The following is a 19216-nucleotide window of genomic DNA, read 5'->3' on the forward strand; positions in this document are numbered from 1 at the left end:
CCAAGGAACCTAAAATACCAAAGGCAAAAACTGAGGAAACACATAATTTTGTCTTTTAAAACTAGTCTAAAAGCCACCATGACTTCATAAAGGCAGTCATCCTTACCCAAATTCACCTAACATTTTAAATTTACTAAGTGCAAATGCTCTTAATGTCTTACCCAAAGTGTAACCATGGTGTTGAATACATGGTTGCTTGTGTTATTTATATTTACATTCTTTTAAAACAACAACATTACAAACTTTATGATAAATTGTGATACAGTTATTATCTCCCTGATACTGATTATCCACTTGTTCTCTTTATGTGTAGTCTGCAGTTGAGTGAAAAGGAGATTGCCTTTAACAATTCTGCTTGTGCAGGAGAAGAGAACATGTACTTATATTCAGCTTTCAGAAGTTAAATCAAGTTAAATCAATTCACTTTCTGTAGAAACAGCACTGTAACATTCTTCCTTTTCCTGGAAAGGGTTATACTTCTGCTTTGAAGTAGGAGAAAAGATAATTTCTATCTAATTGAGGAAAGAATACTCACTATTACCTGAAGCAAAAAGTATAGTGTAAATATACAGATTTCTCTCTCGTGTGTCAGTTTATGCATACACACTTAAACTCCAATGTGAATGCACAACTAATTTTAGCAGTTCAGATTGGGAATTTCACACTACAGAGGACAAATCCAGTTAGAATTTTAGACAGACAGTATTAATTCTCCTTTAAAGACAGTAAGTACTCAGCCTGGATTAAAAAGAATTTTGTTTTATTTGAACAAAGGCAAACAATCTTTATTATTAAACATATATCTTTTACCTGCAGTAGAAGAATCGCAAAATCATTTTTTTTAATCTGATAACAAGTATCACCACAACTAGTCAATGTTCAAAACTAAAATGGATATTCAGTTACTCATAGGTTAATGATGTTTAACTTTTTAAAACGCATAAAATGTATATTAAAAAAAAAATCACTCTGCATTATGATTATGAGACTGTTTTGAGAGGAAAACTCAACTACCACAAGTTTTCCAGAGCAGAAAAATCACAACTAGCCCTGAACAAGAACAGTTATATTAGAAATCCAGAAATTCTGTCAAATACTTCTGTCAGTTTTATGTACAAGTTAAAAAAAAATTCTAATTCCGGCATTACTGCAGCCAAGAAGAGGTAATATGAAGACAAGTAACTCTTGTTTATGTTCTTTCTTGCTATTTTTCTTTGGTTTAAAATGTACATGAAACACATTTTATGAAAGATCTCATTTGCAACTCCGTATTGATATCTGTGTGTACTACAGTATGTCCTCAATAATGCTTCAGTGTTTGACATCCCATACAGCACATGTGTATTTCCTACCTAGTACACAGAGAAGAAAATCAATGTTCTTCCAGAGAAAGTTTCATATTTATTCAAAAGGCATACATCTCAACTGACTTTATTATGTCTTTGATTGTTTAATTTCATGGAACTTATAAATTAAAGGACCTCTTACTGTTTCAATAATATTACAAGCAATACTCATTGGTGTATATTGTAATTCAAAGGGTTTATACAAACCCCTAATACCATTTAACCCCCTGAGTAAAGGTTTTAAACGGTGTTCCATGGAATTCATCCACTGTGAAAGAATCAATGAGGCATCCCGGACTGTAAGTGTCTTGAAAAACACTTTAAAGCTTTGAAAAGTTTTTCCTCATTACAATTCACAAATACAAAATAACCTATCCTATATCCAAAACAATCCAAAGTGTAACAATAATAGCTGGATTTTAAATTTAAGAAACACTGCCATTAAATGCACATTATGAAAACAATTGGCAAATCTGAAAAGGTAATTGTTATATATATTTCACGTGTATTAATATAACAATACTATTGTATTGTTATATTAAAGTTGCTTTTAATTTTTAAAATAACAAGAATTATATGTATGTAACTTTCTGACACCAAACTTCAAAATTGTACAGAAAAAGCCTGGACTCTTTGAAATGTTTTAATTTCTAGGTCTTTCCACAAAGGACATGTACACTTAATCTGACCAAGAATGAAAAATGTGTTGTATTAAGATAAAATAAAGTACAAACAATGTTCAGTCTAAATGTTAACTGAGGTCTGTGGTTAAAGTCTAAGGAAAATTTTGTCAGCTATCATGTTATAGAAGAATCTGCACACAGTCATAACTGGATTGTAACATCTAACCAGGCACTTTTTAAACGACTTGTTAGTTTAAAATCATGAATAAAAATTGAGTTTGTATACCATTTGATGTTTCAAAAAGGCACAAATCACTAGTATGCACCTCTACTTCATCATGTACAAAAAAAAATTCACTCAGCTTAAAAAAAATCCCAAAAACTTGTATGGGTTATGATCACTATAAATTTTAAGATGACAACAAGAAGTGTCTTTACTAAAATGAAAGCTCCAGGCTTTGTTTGAATTCTCAACACAGCAAACTAACTAACTGATTGCAACATTGTATTTCATTGCTAAAACAAAAGCCATAAAATAAACTGCAGTGCACAACTTCAATGTGATTCTAAGAACTTATTAATGATGATACCAGAGGTGATTTATTTGGCTTTGTGGTGTTTTGCATTTGTTTGTTTTGCTGTTTTTTAGTAAAACCTTCCCCTTCTGACAGAATACTGTTAAGCACAGGAAAAAAAAAATGCTACTCTCTACTATTGTCAATCTTTCAGACACAGTAAAAAAACTCAGCCTACAAGAGTTCTAGAGCAAGTCATCAATCTGCAAAATGTTACACATCACTAATAAGGCATCCACTTTACAGCTGTATGAACAAAAAAGGAAGCATTTCCCAAAATACATATTTTGAATCTGTGTAAACAAAGCTTATATGTATTGCTTCCATTCATTTCAAAAATATACACCCACATGGACTGAAAGTGATCTTGGCCCTATGAATTTAAGATTACTGTAATTTATGCAGCTTTAATCTGAAGATAAAAAATCCAAATATTTTTGAACTTAAAATTTTGAAACAAAAATTTTAAATATGCTTCTGTGAAAAGGAAGTTAAAAATACACCCTAAATTTTATGCCATTTCATTGAAGGAAGGAAGGAGAAAGTACTATGAAAATAAACATTCATCTGGTTTCCTAACAATAAATACAAGATAGTTATTATAACATACTGCAACACAGGAAATATTACTATATTGACCTTAATGTTCAATCAGTAGTTTTTAAAATCTTTCCTCATTGATGCCTGAATCTTCTACCTTGTCAGCTGTCCAACAACTTTTAAGAGGGTTTTATTTTCTTGCTTCAATTGCTCATTTTCATCTTCTATATCATCTAGATCCTGTACAAGAAAAAAAAAAATAAACACTTCTCAAGATGGACATACAACTCTCAATTAATAGCAGCAGGAATTTAACATCTTAGCTCTGAAATGAGGAAGTTGGGACAGGGAAGAATTAGTGTCATAGTAGGTACCCTTAGAACTGTTAAACCAGCCTGAATCCAAGTTTTACTGCAATTAAAAAACATTAACATTATATTCTCAAGCACCTTAAATAGCAACATGTTCAAATCAAAGCTACAGCAGAAATTAATGCATAAAGAAGCCAAAATAGAATGGGGGTGATTATTTTTCTGGCATATACAGAGAGTATTAACCAGCTACTGTTCCTGCTTCTCCAATTGTTTGTCTACAACTATGGCTCTCATATATACAGATTACTGGTTATTACTGCAAGAAAACCTGTTTTGTGTATTAAGTATCAAAATTTTCAGAAAAAGATATACCACTCCACTTTTTTTCTGTTTTCTGTGGAAAAAAAATAAAAATGGACTTTGTACCATCTGTCTAAAGTGCAACTGGAAGAACAGACAGTGCACACAGTAGTAATGGGTGCTCAAAATAAATTGCTTTCACCCCAAATGTTTGTGTCTTTTCCACTAATTATTATTTTTGTCCAGTTCCCATTTCACTTCTTCATTCCTAACAAGTTTTTTCAAGCTTGAAAGTGAAAACCAGTGATAATGGCTGCTTAATGCAAACATTACTTCAATAAAAATAATTTTGCTGTACAAAAATCACATGCAAGAAACAGAATGTGAACTAGAAAAGAATGAAGAAACAGAAGAGTGATGTCAAGGACAGGATTTTAAGGAAAAAAATTAAAGATGAGCAAAGGAAAAAGAACCAGAACTCTCAGTGGAGACCCTATGTATTTTTTTATTCAAGTCTGCCAAACTGTACTCTTGCCTTAAGTAGCAAAGAGAAGATTTTTCTCTCTCTTGGCCCTTTGTTAAGTAGTGTTTAACATCCAAAGCCCAGTTTCTTATTTCTTTATCAGTGAGGTCATTCCAGAAGTGCAAAATAGAGATCATCTGTTCAATTGGTATAATGATTTTTAAAAGTCTCTTCAGTTTGTCAAGCTAAAATCCATACCTCAATACCTTTGCAATCCCTTTATTTTTTTCTAAAGTGGAATCAAGAAATCACTAGCAGAAATTCCTCTTTGCCTCATAGAAGTAAAGCTGCATCATCACTTCCAGGAAAGGCATTTGACCAGTCCAACATAACGGATACAAGTGATTTACACATCTAAACAGAGCAAGTTTTGGTGGATAGATACAACAAATACAATTTACTAAAAACAAATATACTTTATATTCTCTTTTGTGCAATTCAGATCAATAATCAGATGGAAGGGATAACATATTTTCAACAAAATTATATCTCTTTAGTTGGGTATACATAAAACTTGTATTATAATGTTCAAACTTGTTGATCTAGCCATCGGATGCTTCAATTAATGCTTACTTAAAAACCTCCTTTTCAAAGTTCTAGTATAATTGACTCAATATAAAATATTAAAAATTTGTTAAATGCTTATGCTGCAAAAATAACATTCCAAAAATTACTACATGTAAAAGTTTCTTGAATATAAGCCAGGAAAAATAACTGCTGCAGCTCAAGCAACTACACAAACAATTGGCTGAGATGGAGAGGATTCTGCCACTCTGAAATTTAAAGTTTCTTATTCAAAATTACAACACTAATTTATGCTTATTAGCAGAAAATGAGGCAATAGCAGGAAAGCTTGAGCTTCGCATACCAAAAGAACTGATACCTACACAATTGACACTAACTGGACTGTAAATCCTCACTGGCAGACTACCCCCAAACTACACTTTTAACTACAATGACATCTTAGTGAGGTCAGAGATGACCTCAGAGTGTAAACTAGCTGACAGTTGAACTTTGCCTACAAAGTATTTAAATATTTTGAGATGCCTTTACTTTCAGATGTTTCAGGTTTTTATGAAGCAATTGCCCCTTTCATAGAAGAACATGGCAGCCATATTTCAACATCTAATATACTGGAATGAGAGAATGTCATTTATAGGAGAAAGTCTTTTCTGTTCCTCAATATAAATGCAGCTCATAATCTTTAAGTATGTCTGTGATGACTGATCTCAGTAAAATTATACTGTCTCATTAAATAAATATACTCATTAAAATGAGAAAAATTCTACCAAGAAGTTTTCACGATTCTTGGAAAAAGTTTTTCAAATGCAACACAATCTTTGCCAATCAGGGATGCATCCGTGGTTAGGAACTGACTAAAACTTCTAGAAAGAGCATTTCACTAAATGTGAACTGAGCAGTCAGAAAGATATGCAATAAAATGGTTTTTTAAGATGTTATCTAGGGTATCTGATGTGACATTCTTTCTATACCTGTGCATTTTAACATCCAATAACTGTATATTTTGATGAACAGAAAAGCCGGAGAAAAACCATGAATGTGCAGATGGTCACATTTAGAGACCCCAATTTAGGCTACCTATTAGCAAAATTTTTTAAGAAGACCTCTGCATAGACCCACTCAATAAAGTTCAGTCCTCAGGATATCCTTTTATCTGAACAGAAGGCTGAAGATGGCAACTGTTCTTCCATGGAAAGCATCAATCCTGGTGCTAGGCCTGCAGAGGGACACTCCATAAAGAACAGATGGATGTCCAAGTGCTGGCTCTCATGTTCTCAGTTATGATAATAAACCTGAAGCCATATTAACTTCCATAACCTTCATGGAATCATGAGAATGATGTGGTATTTCTGCAGCTTTTCTTAATTTTTTAAATCTTTTCTCTTTCTAAATCCACATGGATAGCCAATATAGAAGCAATCATAAATTCAAGAGTTAATAAACAGGAAAGTAAAACTGTTTGTTTTAATGGAAGCATCACTTGAGACATGACTTCAAGAAGACAAATTATGCTGGTCATAAAATCAAAAGGCAGCTATTTAATCATTAAGAAAAGCTCAAGAAACATAGTCATAAATAACTTGCACTTTATTGAGCAAACAGACAATGTTAAAGGTATGAAAAACGTGACCTGATAGACCAAAAGAATCCCCTCTCTTCTGTGTTTAAAAGTATCTAGCTAGGGAGCACCAATAAGATGGCTTTGTAGATCTCATGGAAAATTTTAGTCACTTTATAACAAAGTTGGTTTTGAAATTACTTTATTCAGTTTATGTTTTCTTCCATACAACAAGCAGAAATTGCCCTTGTACTTAAGACAGGCAATGCATAGATAGTACCTGAATTTTACTATGGATGTTCAAAGAGTTTCTAGTAAAGACACTGGATGGATTTCATTTAGGACATCATACTTCAAGTATAGCCAAAAAAATAATATTGCTTCTGGAACATCAAACCTCTCAAAAAGTTGTGGTCCTAAACCCCAAGATTTCAGTCATTTAGGATCTTTTGATTTGTTCTTTCCAACCTTTGAGTCAGGAAGTCAGACGTGACCAACAGCATTAAATAGCTTTGCCATCCATTATGCAGAAGGAATGAACACCTGCCTCAACTATAATAAGGCCATCAGCTTGGATATGACAGATTCTTTGCAGTATGAAAGAACTGCATGAAGAGCAATGCCTCAGTTAAAATAGATCCCTCCAAAATAGCCAATACTTCACTTATCCTACAGATTAACTTCCAACTTTCTCCATATACAAAAAATAAAATACGTGTTTCAGAATAATCTTATCTCTTTTAATGATGAGGTTAGTAACCTTTTCTAGGTTAGTTTTCAAACTTCTGAATGCTGTCCTCCTTTGCTACTAATGAAGAGCTGCAAAACGTAGGTCTGACATTCTTCATGCATTTATTGCCTCCCTTCACTGATAGATTGACCAGAGTAGAGCCTTTTCTGCACTGGCCTAGAAGAGAGGCATGTATCTCTAGAACATTGGGACTCCACACCTCAGCCAGGAAGTGCAGGATGAGGTCAATAATCCACTCTATGAAAGAAGTCCTTTTTGCCCTTAAAACTGGTGCAACTTTTTTTCTATCAACTCTAAAACTTCTCATCCTGCCCCATTTCCAAGCATGTCTCACTCTTCTACCCCTCTTCTGCCTTCACACCTTGCCTGGTGATGTTACCTTTTGTCTCCTGCCCTCTGTCTCATACTGTCTTTACTTGGGATCAACAATAAAGGGTATGGCAATATCTGTCAGAATATAAAGAGATTTTGCTTTTATAACCTTGCTCTATGAACACTTAGAACAACGAGGAATTGAGGTACTCCAATAACACCAGACTTAGGAAAGTTAATCATAACAAATACAAGTCACCTTAGAAAGAAAATATAACTTACTGACATACCTCTTGAAAATCTACACAAATAGGAAAAAACCCCCTCAATTACTTATTTTCTGACCTTGCCCAATGGATGTGGTGCCTGAAGAATACAACAGAGAATACAGACACTTTTATTTCCTCTTTATAGGGCCATGTAAGAAAGTATTTGCTTACTCTGTTTAATAAATCAATTTCTTCTTTCAGCTTTCCAATTAGTTCTTCTTTGTCCTGTGCCATCTTCATTAATCTTGCATTTTCCTGTCTTTCTTTTGCAAGTTCCTATAACCAGAATACAGAATGAAGTTAGAAAAGTAAATTCTTGTTCTAAGAGGCAGTTTTAAGTTACCCTCTAAATACCTCCTAATACCTTCTAAAATAAAGAATACACACACAAATTATCTATAATTCCTTTCCTACAGCAAGTCAAACCCACATCTTCAAGTCCCTTTACATTTCAAGGAGCTAAAGAATCACATCTAAGAATATTTTACAGCAAATTCTTTTTGATATCTGATTCAAGTGATAATTTTATAATTTATATTTAACTTAAGCATGAACACAGAAATGGACAGGGGCCCAAAACAGAAGTAAATGTAAAGTATCAACTCCCAAATTGTTGTTGGTTGAATTTCCTGTTGTTGGTGTTTTTATAATATGATTAACAAGAAATGAAGACACTTTTACATCTGTGGGCCTGAATGTGATAAGAAAACTTGAAAATGTTAATTAGGAAAGAAGGGAGGATTATGGTGTACTTTACTCAAATGAAGGTTCCAAGTCTTAAATCAAAAATAGTAATTTCTACAAAATACATGCTATTTTCCCCCTTTCCAAAAAAAGGCCTATTCAAATTGTGCTACTTAGTAACTTTCACCAATATTATTCAAGAATATTTGCTAAGTTACCCACAAAAAATCCACTCCAGAGGAAGAGAAGCCAGTAATAGATTACACAGATGACATTATTTAGCAAAATATTGACTTAAGTGAAAAGCTCAGCTTTAACATTATTACATTTTCTCCAAACTGTGTTTATTAAATCAGTGTGGAATAATTAAAATGATTTAAAATATGTATTTTAAATGTTTGAAGCTCTAACAAATAACTGGATAGCAATTAAATTTTACAATATTTTGTTATACTAAAAAAATCCAGACCAACAAGTAGACCAGAAACTGACTTGTAGCCTTGAGCCAGTGAGCTCCTTCTTCCCCCAAGATATTTGCTCTGTGTTGGTGTGTCACAAGGCACATAAGAAAAGCATGCAGAGCACTGCTGGTTCTCTAAGTGTATTATCTTTACCTTAACTATTTCTCACTTATATACCAAATGAAAACTAAACATCTGTGATCTGCAAGTTCACATTCTTCTCAGTCAGTCTGACTCCTCATACACTTTTGTAGACATAACTATATGTACTTCAAGCATTTTGCAACATTTCTATGTATTTTAGCTGCAAATTTTCCCATGGAGTTTCAAAAATACTTTAGTTCAAATGTATGCCATGGAAATGTTAGTTGGTACCTACCCTTTCAAGTTCCTCAATCCTCTTTTCCAAAGTGTTACTTGGTAGAGAACTGCCAGAAGAATTTGCATCTCTGCTGTATCTGCTGTAAGTTGTCCTCTCTGTTCGGGAATATCTATTTGGGGCATCATCTTCTGGTGCATTAGCCATACTGTGGAAGGCAGAGCAAAGCAGACACTATTTACACATTGAACACAATGGAAACGAGAGCAGTCACAGAAGTGCTTTCCAAAGCAGTCAATAGGTCTAATAAACTGCAGCTCATGTGTGGCTGAGAACTCACTAAATTCACTGCCTCAGGGATTCAAATACTTAGATAATGCAGCTTTCATCACACTTATCCTATTTTTCAAGTTTCATCAACTATGCACATTAAAAACCAAGCTAAATAACTTTATTTCAAGAAATGAAGTGCCACAACAAAGTTTAAACCAAGCATATTTTTAACTGGATGAAAACATAAGGGATAAAAAAAACCAAGTACATGTCCAAAACATAAGAAGAATATTGACTAACTTTTTGGGAGCTATGGATTTGGCCTGTAAGGGAATGGAAAGTCAACTGAAGTTAAAAAGTGATGTGACCCAACAAACTAATTTTATGCCATCTCCAGATATTTTACTTCAGAACTTTGATACAGGGTAGTTTGTCAGAGCTTCCTTGATAGACACTCACTCCTTAAGTGGTCCTATGGGGTTTTTTGGTTTAGATTACATGTCTATTTATTAAAAATCACTATCATGGAATCAACAGATAAGCACAGCAAGTACACATAAGCCAAGTTAGTTTTAAAAAAAGCATGCAGGTTCTCCATTACTACTGGTATGTACAAAACCACTACTAATTTAAAAATATGTACAACAAGTCAAGCATTTTCGGCCACAAAACTAACAGTGTCCTTCCCATAGCCATTTTCTTCCTAACAGTAATGTTACTTACCTTCAATGAAGATTCTAATGAACAACTAAGAACATCAGCATAGAGTGCCCTGGGAGCAGGCAGAGACTCTACCTCTCCAATTTGCCAAAATTACACTTCTTAGACTTAAAATATACAGATAAACTGTCATAACAAAAAAAGTGAAGGTACTCAAAAGCCACCTGGAAATGGTCCTCAATAATCAGCTTTAGGTGGCCCTGCTCGAGCAGGGGACTGGACAAGATTTCCCCCAGAGGTCCCTCTCAATGTCAACCAGCCTGTGATTCTGCAAAATCACACAGCTGAAGTATGTATACACTGGTGTTCTAGACCACTTAGAAAAAGAATGAAAAGCACTATGAGCATCCCTACAACACTTCCTTTAAAACACAGAAGAGTGTATGATTAATGTGCTCATTTAACAATTTAACATTTCATAACTCTAGAAGACCCCTGCTGACAACGTGCAGATTTAGAAGGATACAGTGCAAATAAAAAGCAGGAGTATCTGGCAAAGGGATGTCTTTTCGTGGATATAAATATTCTTTTGCTCCAGTATGTGTGAAGTTTCCAAGACACACTGACACAATTGTAAGGAATTTTGTAGCTTAATGTTATTACCATATTTAGCACTGTTTATTCTTCATCCAGAAGATTTCTTAAAAAACATTTCTAGGACCGGATATGCATGTTGCAACACAACATAAGAGAAATATTTTAACTTAACTCTATAAATTCTAAATTATTGAGCTTCCTAAAAGACATGTAGTTTCATGCTGCTAATGTCTCAAGGAGAGACCACACAAAAAAAAGTTTCAATGTTTCATCATTTAAAAATGAATACTTTTGCCAGTATACTGAAGTATTTCAATTCAGCTCCAGTGAAGTCAGCAGAAGCTCCTACACAAAGATTAGAAGAAAGAATACCTGGACAGGAAGGGTTTCATTAATAAAGAAAATGTTTTAATTTTCAGGGTTTTTTTTCCCCTGAAACTCACACTCAATTTCCTCACCTATTCCACTAGGCAGCAGACCCTGCTGAACACATTCCTTTTCATTGTAGGAAAGTACAAAGGACATATCATGGAGGCTTCTAGGAAATGGGATTTAAAAGACATTTAAGGAGGCATCAGTCCATAACCTAACACAAGGAATGTGACAGATATAAAGTCCATTGTTTTGGTTGTTATAATCAATGGCCAGTACACAGCAATGACAAAATATATACTATTCATGACACAACAGAAACATCTTTCCCAAAGAATGGAACCTAAGTCTCCAGATGCAATGCCACTTCATGAGTGCTAAATGAGAAAGAATCACAGAATCAGAATATGTGAGTTGGAAGGGACTCATCAGGATCATTGAGTCCAACTGGTGTCCCTGGACACCCCAAGTGTCACATGTGCCTGAGAGCATTGTTCAAAAACTTCTTGAAATCAAGACAGGTTTGGTGCTGTGACCACTGCCCTAGGAAACCTATTCCATTGCCCAAACACCTGACTGGAAAATTTCTTCTTGATATCCAACCTAAACTTCTCCTGACGCAGCTTTATGCCCCTCCCTTGAGTCCTGTCATGGATCACAAGTGTCAAGATGTCTGTACCTGACTCTCCTCTTTCCCTCAAGAGGAAGTTCTGACTGCAATGAGATCTCCCCTCAGTCTCCCCTTCTCCAGGCTGAACAGACCAAGTGACCTCAGTCATTCCTCACAGGGCTTCTGCTCCAGTCCTTTCACCATCCTTGTTGCTCTCTTCTGGATGTTCTCTAAGAGCTTAATATCTGTTTCATATTGTGGCACCCAAAACTGACCCCAGCACTGGAGGTGAGGCTGCCCCAGCTCAGAGCAGAGCAGGACAATCCCTTCCCTTGCCTGGCTGGTGATGCTGTGCCTGATGCCCCCCAGAACACTTTCCACAATGATCAGTAGAAAAACAGTATCACTAAACTTGGTGTCGCTTTACTAAGAGGAAATATCTATGAACCACCCCAACAAAGATACTGTCTTTGGAAGTATAGCTGTAGATTATGTCTATATATAAAAATATACAAATAAAAATATATTTTACAAGGGGTTTTTTTCTGGCTGTACTTAAAACAAAAACAATATAGCAAAATCAGTTTGACAATTCTTACAGAGAAACAGAAATTTAGTTTGGAATGATGTTCCTAGCCATTTTCTTTACAATAAAATCAGTTAGTCATACAGGGACAAGTTTAAAAGTATTATTACAGCAGGATGAAATTTCTCTTGCTCCTTCCAATGCTTCTTTGATTCTCTCAATGTCTTTCTAAAGCATTGTCCAAATTGCCATTTCACCAGTGAAAATCACCCTGTCAAAACTGTATTTCAACTACGGCAGGTATATTTTTATGCCAGAATCTGATAACTACACCTGATTTGGAAACTCCTAGTTATTTATGTCACTGCAATCCAGACAGTTGCTAACAGCTTCTCTGGAAAAAGCAAAGGACAATTATTTCTAAATAGGGCATCTTAGGTTTCTGTTACATCAGACTGCTTAAGCCAAATCTGTGGCTTTCAGAGTTGAGCTAAGGGAAGGCAGTCCCATCTTCTCTACAGCTGCATTTCCTTAGGCTCCTCCATTTTTCCTGCCTCTGGCCTTCAGGGGAATGGGAAACTACTCAAACTACAACGCAGCAATTGAGCAGCCAGGCAAAAGGAAGCCATCAACTTGCAGCCACAGTGGCTCCCTGCAGCAGTACCTTGCCCAGCTGCATAAGAACCTGGCACAAGGGGCAGTGAGGAACCCCAGCCAGCTCAACTTAGACCATCAAAACCTTTTGCAGAAATAAACCCTACGTGTCTGTGCCTTCTCATAACATCAGCAGTGTCTCAAGAAGGGCTACAAAAGTCAAGAAAAACCTCTTAAGTGACCTCCTGTCTAAAATAAAATGCTCATATCTGTGAAGCAGTGGTCCTAAGGTAACAAGCTAGATGAGCCAATGCTTCCAAAGCCAGCCCTCACTGCAAAACTCCTAAACACAGGCAAGCAGGCAAGTCTGGGCATAGCATAATGAATCAGTATTTCGTGGCTGTGTTTGCTTTTAATTAGCGAGATCAAGGTCAGTACGATAGAAAGAAAATTGTTATAGTTTAAATTTTATACTTATCTAAAAACACTGAGCAAGGCAATATCAGCAGTGTTCAAACATTTCCTTCAAAACTCCTCCAATGCGTGCTCTGAAGCACCTTCTTTTTTTATGGTCTCTACTTCTCCATTTATTTTTCAACTCTTATGATAAACTCAAGTATGATAGAGTCTTTTATAATTACTGCTAAACAGTCTTTACCTCTAGGGTTCAATGTTAATGTGTTGTACTATCCTAAAAGAGGGGGCAAAAATCCTCTCTGATGTTTTGACTGAAAGCCATAAAACCATATCCTATTGTATTAATTTCCACTAGTAAACAGACTTATAAGGGGAATACACTTCTGAACTATGAAGAGATTTTAATCTAGCTCTTTTTGTAAACTGATCAAGTTGATCTGTCTGATTTAAGAACTATGCAAAAAAATTTAAATCCCAATCTGCAAGGTTTGCTTTACAATTTTTTAAAAAAGAAACAAAATTGGTTCAAAAACTAGTAGACAGTCTTTAAAGAAAGCTGATAAAACAAACTTTCTGTGTTTATAAAAATATTCCTATGTCTGCATAAATATCTTGCTTTACTGTTATCTGCAAACGAGCCTTTTAGTTCACAAAAGAAACATAATTCATGTTTATATGTTGATTTCAAAAGAAAATGCACTTTGTCCTTCTCATGTTTGTGAAATCATTGGTAACATCAACTATGCTGATACCATCAGACCTAAATCAGAAAACCATTCTTACTAATGTCAATGTGTTTGGTACTTAAAATAACTATTCACAAAGCAGTGCAAAAAATGGCAGATCCAGTTTCATAACAGTAGTTTGAAATGGCCAAGATGACCTATATAACCTTTAAAAGCCTGAGAGGAAAATGGAAGAATGGGAAGTTGATATGGGCTATTACAACTTAAGTATACCTACATATTTAAAATACATGAAGCTCACAGTTAGGACACATGACTGACCACAGCTCCCAAATACTCTGTCCTGTGGCCTTCGTGTCAGCCTGACCTTGCAGATTTTGGTTGTGCTTTTAATAGATCTCACAGTGCCACTCCAGACCACAACAAAACCACCACTTTCTCTTGAAAATATTTTATGTGCTTAATCATGCAACTACAAAGGAACCCCTCCACAAACTTCTGGGGGATGTGAAAATTTCTGAAGTAAATTCAGAAGACAGACTACAATTATAAACTAAGATTCTCATCACAAACTTTTATTTACTTTACAGCACAAAGAGACAGGCTCAGTTTGTCCAAGTCACTAAGCACAGAGCAACACACAGCAGCCATCAGAGTTCATTTGTAAACATGTTTTCCAGTCAATGGACACTCAGTGAAACAGGTTTCCCAGCAATGTCATATAAATGTTTAGTCACGGATTGTTGCATCCATATAAGGGAAAGCAGTCAGTGTAATTCATAGTGTAAAATCTGTGCAATTCCTTGAGTCCTGGAACACGCCAAGAGAACAATGATTCTGTAAGAACACACATAAAATCAAATCTCTTTTCTCTTATCAGGTCAGGAGGAAGGGTATTTCATAGTAGAAGTAGGATCACAGAACTGTTGAAGTTTTAAAAGAACCTCTAAGATCATAACTTAAAATATGAAAACAGTTAAATGGAAAGGGAAAGGAAAGGTACTGGAAATCCAGAATAGTATCAGTAATTCAGGACTAGAAGTCAGAAAGGACAGATAATAGAGATAAAGCAAAAAGAAAAAAAAAAACACCAAAAAACCCCCAAAAAAACAAAACAAAAAAACAACCACGAGAAATCAGACAAATAATAATGAAGAGAAGACTAGGATCTCAATGATTAAATATAAGGATGTAAGAGAAATGGGGAAGAGAAACAAAAGGGTGCCTGACTGGGCTAGGAAATGGAAACCAGTGAAGAAAAAGGCTGAGATGAACAAGAAGCCATATTTGATAGGGACTAACTGGAGGAGAGCGAGAAGGCAAAAGAGAAAAAGCAAAAATTGCAAAGATGGAAGAAAGCAACCTGAATATTTCTGGCAAATAATTCAATCTTTCAGAGGGAAAGAGAATTTATTACAGAATCCAATATTTCAGGAAAATACACTTTCCTTTTTGCTATCATATGTCTATGAAGTCTACCAACCATTTATCTCCCAGAAAGTACTGGCCACTTACTCTTGCAAGTAAGTTTCAAATAAGATCTCAAAGTGCTTGTCCCTATGCTCCACTCTCAGTTTGCTTTGAAAACCTAAGGGAGAACACCCAAGACCATCAAAAGGACACTAAGCTGGCATTCGAGTCTTGAAGCAGCTTATGATCTCAATTCAGCCTTTAGGCATTAACATTGCAATTCTAGGTGCAATCACAGAACGGCATTTTCCATTTCACAGATTCACAGAATATTCTGAGTTGGAAGGGACACACAAGGATCATGGAGTCCAACTCTTAAGTGAATTGCCCATGCAGGGATTGAACTCACAGCCTTGGTGTTATGAGCACCGTGCTCTAACCAAATGACTTTCCAAGGGACTCCTACTGTATTTGGGACTTCAGGGAGACCTGAGTGATCTGAATAAGAATTGCTGTAGAGGAGGCTGCTTTCTGTAAGACCTTCACCTACTGCAGATGTTGGAAGAAGCAAAAAAGCTCAGAACAATTCTGGTTTTGACTACTTTAGCATTCAAATTCAAACCAGAAAGCAAAACCACTGGGAGTCATACCTTAAGTACCGTCACAGAAAAAATTAGTTCAGGGAGGTAGAAATTTTCAAATACAGCAGAAAATTAATAGATACTATTAACTCCAATCACAGTGGGCATTGTATACCTCAAGGAGAATAAAACCCACTGAGTATTTGTGAGCACTGGGCAACTGTGCTGACAGTGGTAAATAATTCACTTTCAACATGAAGTTTCAAGACTATGCAGTGAATAAGATACATGGCAACATCCATAAAATATTGAACAGCAGCCTGCAGCAAGTCAGATTCCTCCTGCATGTGTTGCCAGTCCTGACAGGGGAAGTTGACAAAGACTCTACATCCCACATATAACTAAAGCTGACTGAGGAAAGACTGCACAACCAAGTCTTATTTAGCATTTTCTAGCTTTGGCATTTCCTACTTTTGCAATGTTAATCAGAAGAATTAGATTATTTCCAAATAAGTTACGAATGTGGTTGTGTGCAAACTTCTATTTATTGCCACCTCACACACAAACAAGTTTTTGCAAGTGAGTATATACAGCATGCAAGCAGAGATAAGGTTTATGAAAAGCCACAAAAGTATGACACACACTGCTAAGTATTTGGCAGATACAAACAGCAATAAAATTCTGCCCCAGAACTGAAGAGGAAGTAAAGACTGAACTAAAATATGCTTGATTAATAAGAAATGAATCATGAAATCACATAGTTATTAAGCTTGTGACAATAAGCCCACCCATTCTGCAATGACAAAGTGATTTAAAAGAAGACTCTACAGCAATAAAAAGCCTCACTCAGCTGAATTTACAAGAACCTGGAATATAAATATAAAATACATCATGCTAGGAAAGCTGAAGCATAACAGGATAGGTTATTACTTTTTACAGTATGGGAGGTAAGATCTGGAGCAGGTTGCAATGAGTGTTCCCTCCCTCCAAATGTTCAAGGCCAGGCTGGATGGGGCTCTAAGCAATGTAGATCACTGGAAAGTGTTCCTGCCCATTGCAGGCAGACTGGACTAGGTGATCTGCAAGGTCTCTTCCAACCCAAACCATTCTATGATTGTACAGGTGAATAATTTTGAGGGGTAGAAAATATAGCAGTGAAGACTAGGTAATTGTAGATGCTCTTTGCACTTTCTTCTCCATATATATACACAGATGAATTAACCTATGTATTTTACCCAATAAAAAAAGATAATGCATTCATGTACCAAATAAATCATTCTTACACAACTGTCTTGCTTCAGTTGGCATATTTTAGACCCCATGTTGCCATAACATTTCCTATGTTGTGGGTATTGTGCCAGTATTAATTCCACATGGACAAAAATTTCACACACTGGTCAGGTGCATCAAGAGCTTCTGAAGTATTTCTCTGATTAAAAAGCTGGAGTAATGACCAGGATAATACTTGGCTCAAAGACAAACAAATAACAAACAGGATTTGCTACATATGAGAAACACCTGCTACAGCTGAGATAGTAGCATACTACAAAACCATCTTTCAGTATTTCAGTGGAGAGCAACAAAATTATCTTCCTTTATTAAACTTCAGAATATGGTGGTTCATAAATTAAACTTTGAATACACTGGCTACTAGGCAATGTGTAGCCAAGTTTGACATTTGATTGGGAAGCTATTCTGCCCTAGTAAGATCCAGTAAAACACTAGCTTAATTTATTTTAAAATAGTAACATAATAGAGGGCTTTGGATAAGCTCGCTGCATATTTCATGCCCTTTGCCCAGTATCAAGTCATATATCTACAGTAGCAGTATGATGGCTTCTACTAAAAATAGCCATTTAATTAGCATTATTTCTGGTAGAAATATAGAAAACAATGGTGTGTAAAAGATCTCATACCTTTTATACCTGCTTGAAACCATTCTGGAGGAGTCCTAAAAGAAATAAAGAGGAAAAACTAATTAATATTTTTCTTGTATCTGTACTACCAGAATACCTTATCACTCCATGGAAAACTAAATCTGCAGTGAGAGCAGTGCCATGCCACCGTACAACTCAGTTTTGCATTATTTTACTGCCAAGTATAGACAATACCAGGACTATTGTCACCATGTTACTGCTTCTGAACATCACCTCAGAAGCTTTAAGTGTCTGCCTCTGATTACATCATAAAGCTGGATATGCTTATTCCATCCCCCTGCATGCACAACATGTGAAACACTCTGCCACCAGTACACCTCCACTACCACTAATGGTATGGAAACACGTGTGCACTTTGATATTTCATTAACTTGTCCAAGAGCAGCAAGGCAAAACTGTTTCAGGTCCTCAGCACCACTGCTGTCCTTCTGGATGGGAACAAAAAACTGAAGCAGTCAAGTACAAAAATTAAGACATGTTTCAACAATGGCTCAGATTTGACAGAGTAACTCCATAAATATTTTTTAGGATGTTGTAAGAACATGAACCAATTATTTTCTTAGTCATAGGCAAAACACCCCCCAGCAATTAACAGGTAAAAAGTCAGGAAAGAATATTTAAAGAGTTAATAGACAATTGACTTTATGAGGAAAAAAAAAAAGGCAAAGTATGACATTCTGTCTACTTACAATACTTACTGCAGGCAAAGAAGTAAATGAGCTCTCAAAACAAGATGCAAGAGAAATTCCATCCACTCTGAAAATTCTACAGAACATTACACTGCCTTCACTGATCAGCACACTAGTGACTTTGTAAGTAAATAAACAGGCTAAAAAGTACAACACAAAGAGTATTATTTTACTATAGCAAATAGACTTGAAAAAATATTTGCATTATTGAAAAAAACTTGATCTGAAAGTTGATTTTATTTTATGAAGCTTTTTCAATTTCTGCCATATGTGCTACACTTTATCCCTAAGAGAAGCAGAACAAAATTCAACAAATTCATGGGAACTATTTAAAGAAACCCACAACTTGGAAAAATTGCTCGTTTAACACTAATAACTATTTTTATCATTGATGACAGCATCTAAAAATTAGTGATTCACAGCTGTGAAAGAAAAAAATCTAATTTTACCTCTAAAAGGGCAGAGAAACATAATTTTAAATGATACCAATGCTATTTTTAAAGTTTACTTAAGGGAAGGTTATCTTTGAAAGGTCATAGAAGCAGGGGGAGGTTTCTGAGGACTAAAAGTAGGAATGTCATTCCTTTCTTCAAAAAGGATCATCCAGGGAACTACAGGACAGTCCTTAGCTCAGTCCCTGAGTAGGAATAAATCCTCAGGGACAGTAAGGTGAAATCAGCATGGCTCTATGAAGGGGAAACCACGCATGACCTGACAGCTTTCTATGATAAGAGGACTTGGTGAATGAAGGCAAAGCAGATGACGTT

At 35.5% G+C, this 19216-nt stretch overlaps 1 protein-coding gene across 1 annotated transcript in view; it reads right to left on the minus strand.

The window, feature by feature from the left end:
* Positions 1-743: 743 nt before the first annotated feature.
* The window catches only part of PAWR (pro-apoptotic WT1 regulator), a 70111-nt gene continuing 51638 nt past the window's right edge, over positions 744-19216 (minus strand). Inside the window, exons 3-6 of the mRNA XM_014888650.2 lie at positions 17740-17774; positions 9158-9305; positions 7805-7909; positions 744-3324 (exon numbers count right to left, since the gene is read on the minus strand). Of these exons, the coding sequence (XP_014744136.1) occupies positions 3238-3324; positions 7805-7909; positions 9158-9305; positions 17740-17774 (375 nt within the window). The 3' untranslated portion in view covers positions 744-3237. The remainder of the gene's footprint in view (positions 3325-7804; positions 7910-9157; positions 9306-17739; positions 17775-19216) is intronic.

The sequence above is a fragment of the Sturnus vulgaris genome, chromosome 5 (genome assembly GCF_052056855.1).
Source record: "Sturnus vulgaris isolate bStuVul1 chromosome 5, bStuVul1.hap1, whole genome shotgun sequence".
NCBI lineage: Eukaryota > Metazoa > Chordata > Aves > Passeriformes > Sturnidae > Sturnus > Sturnus vulgaris.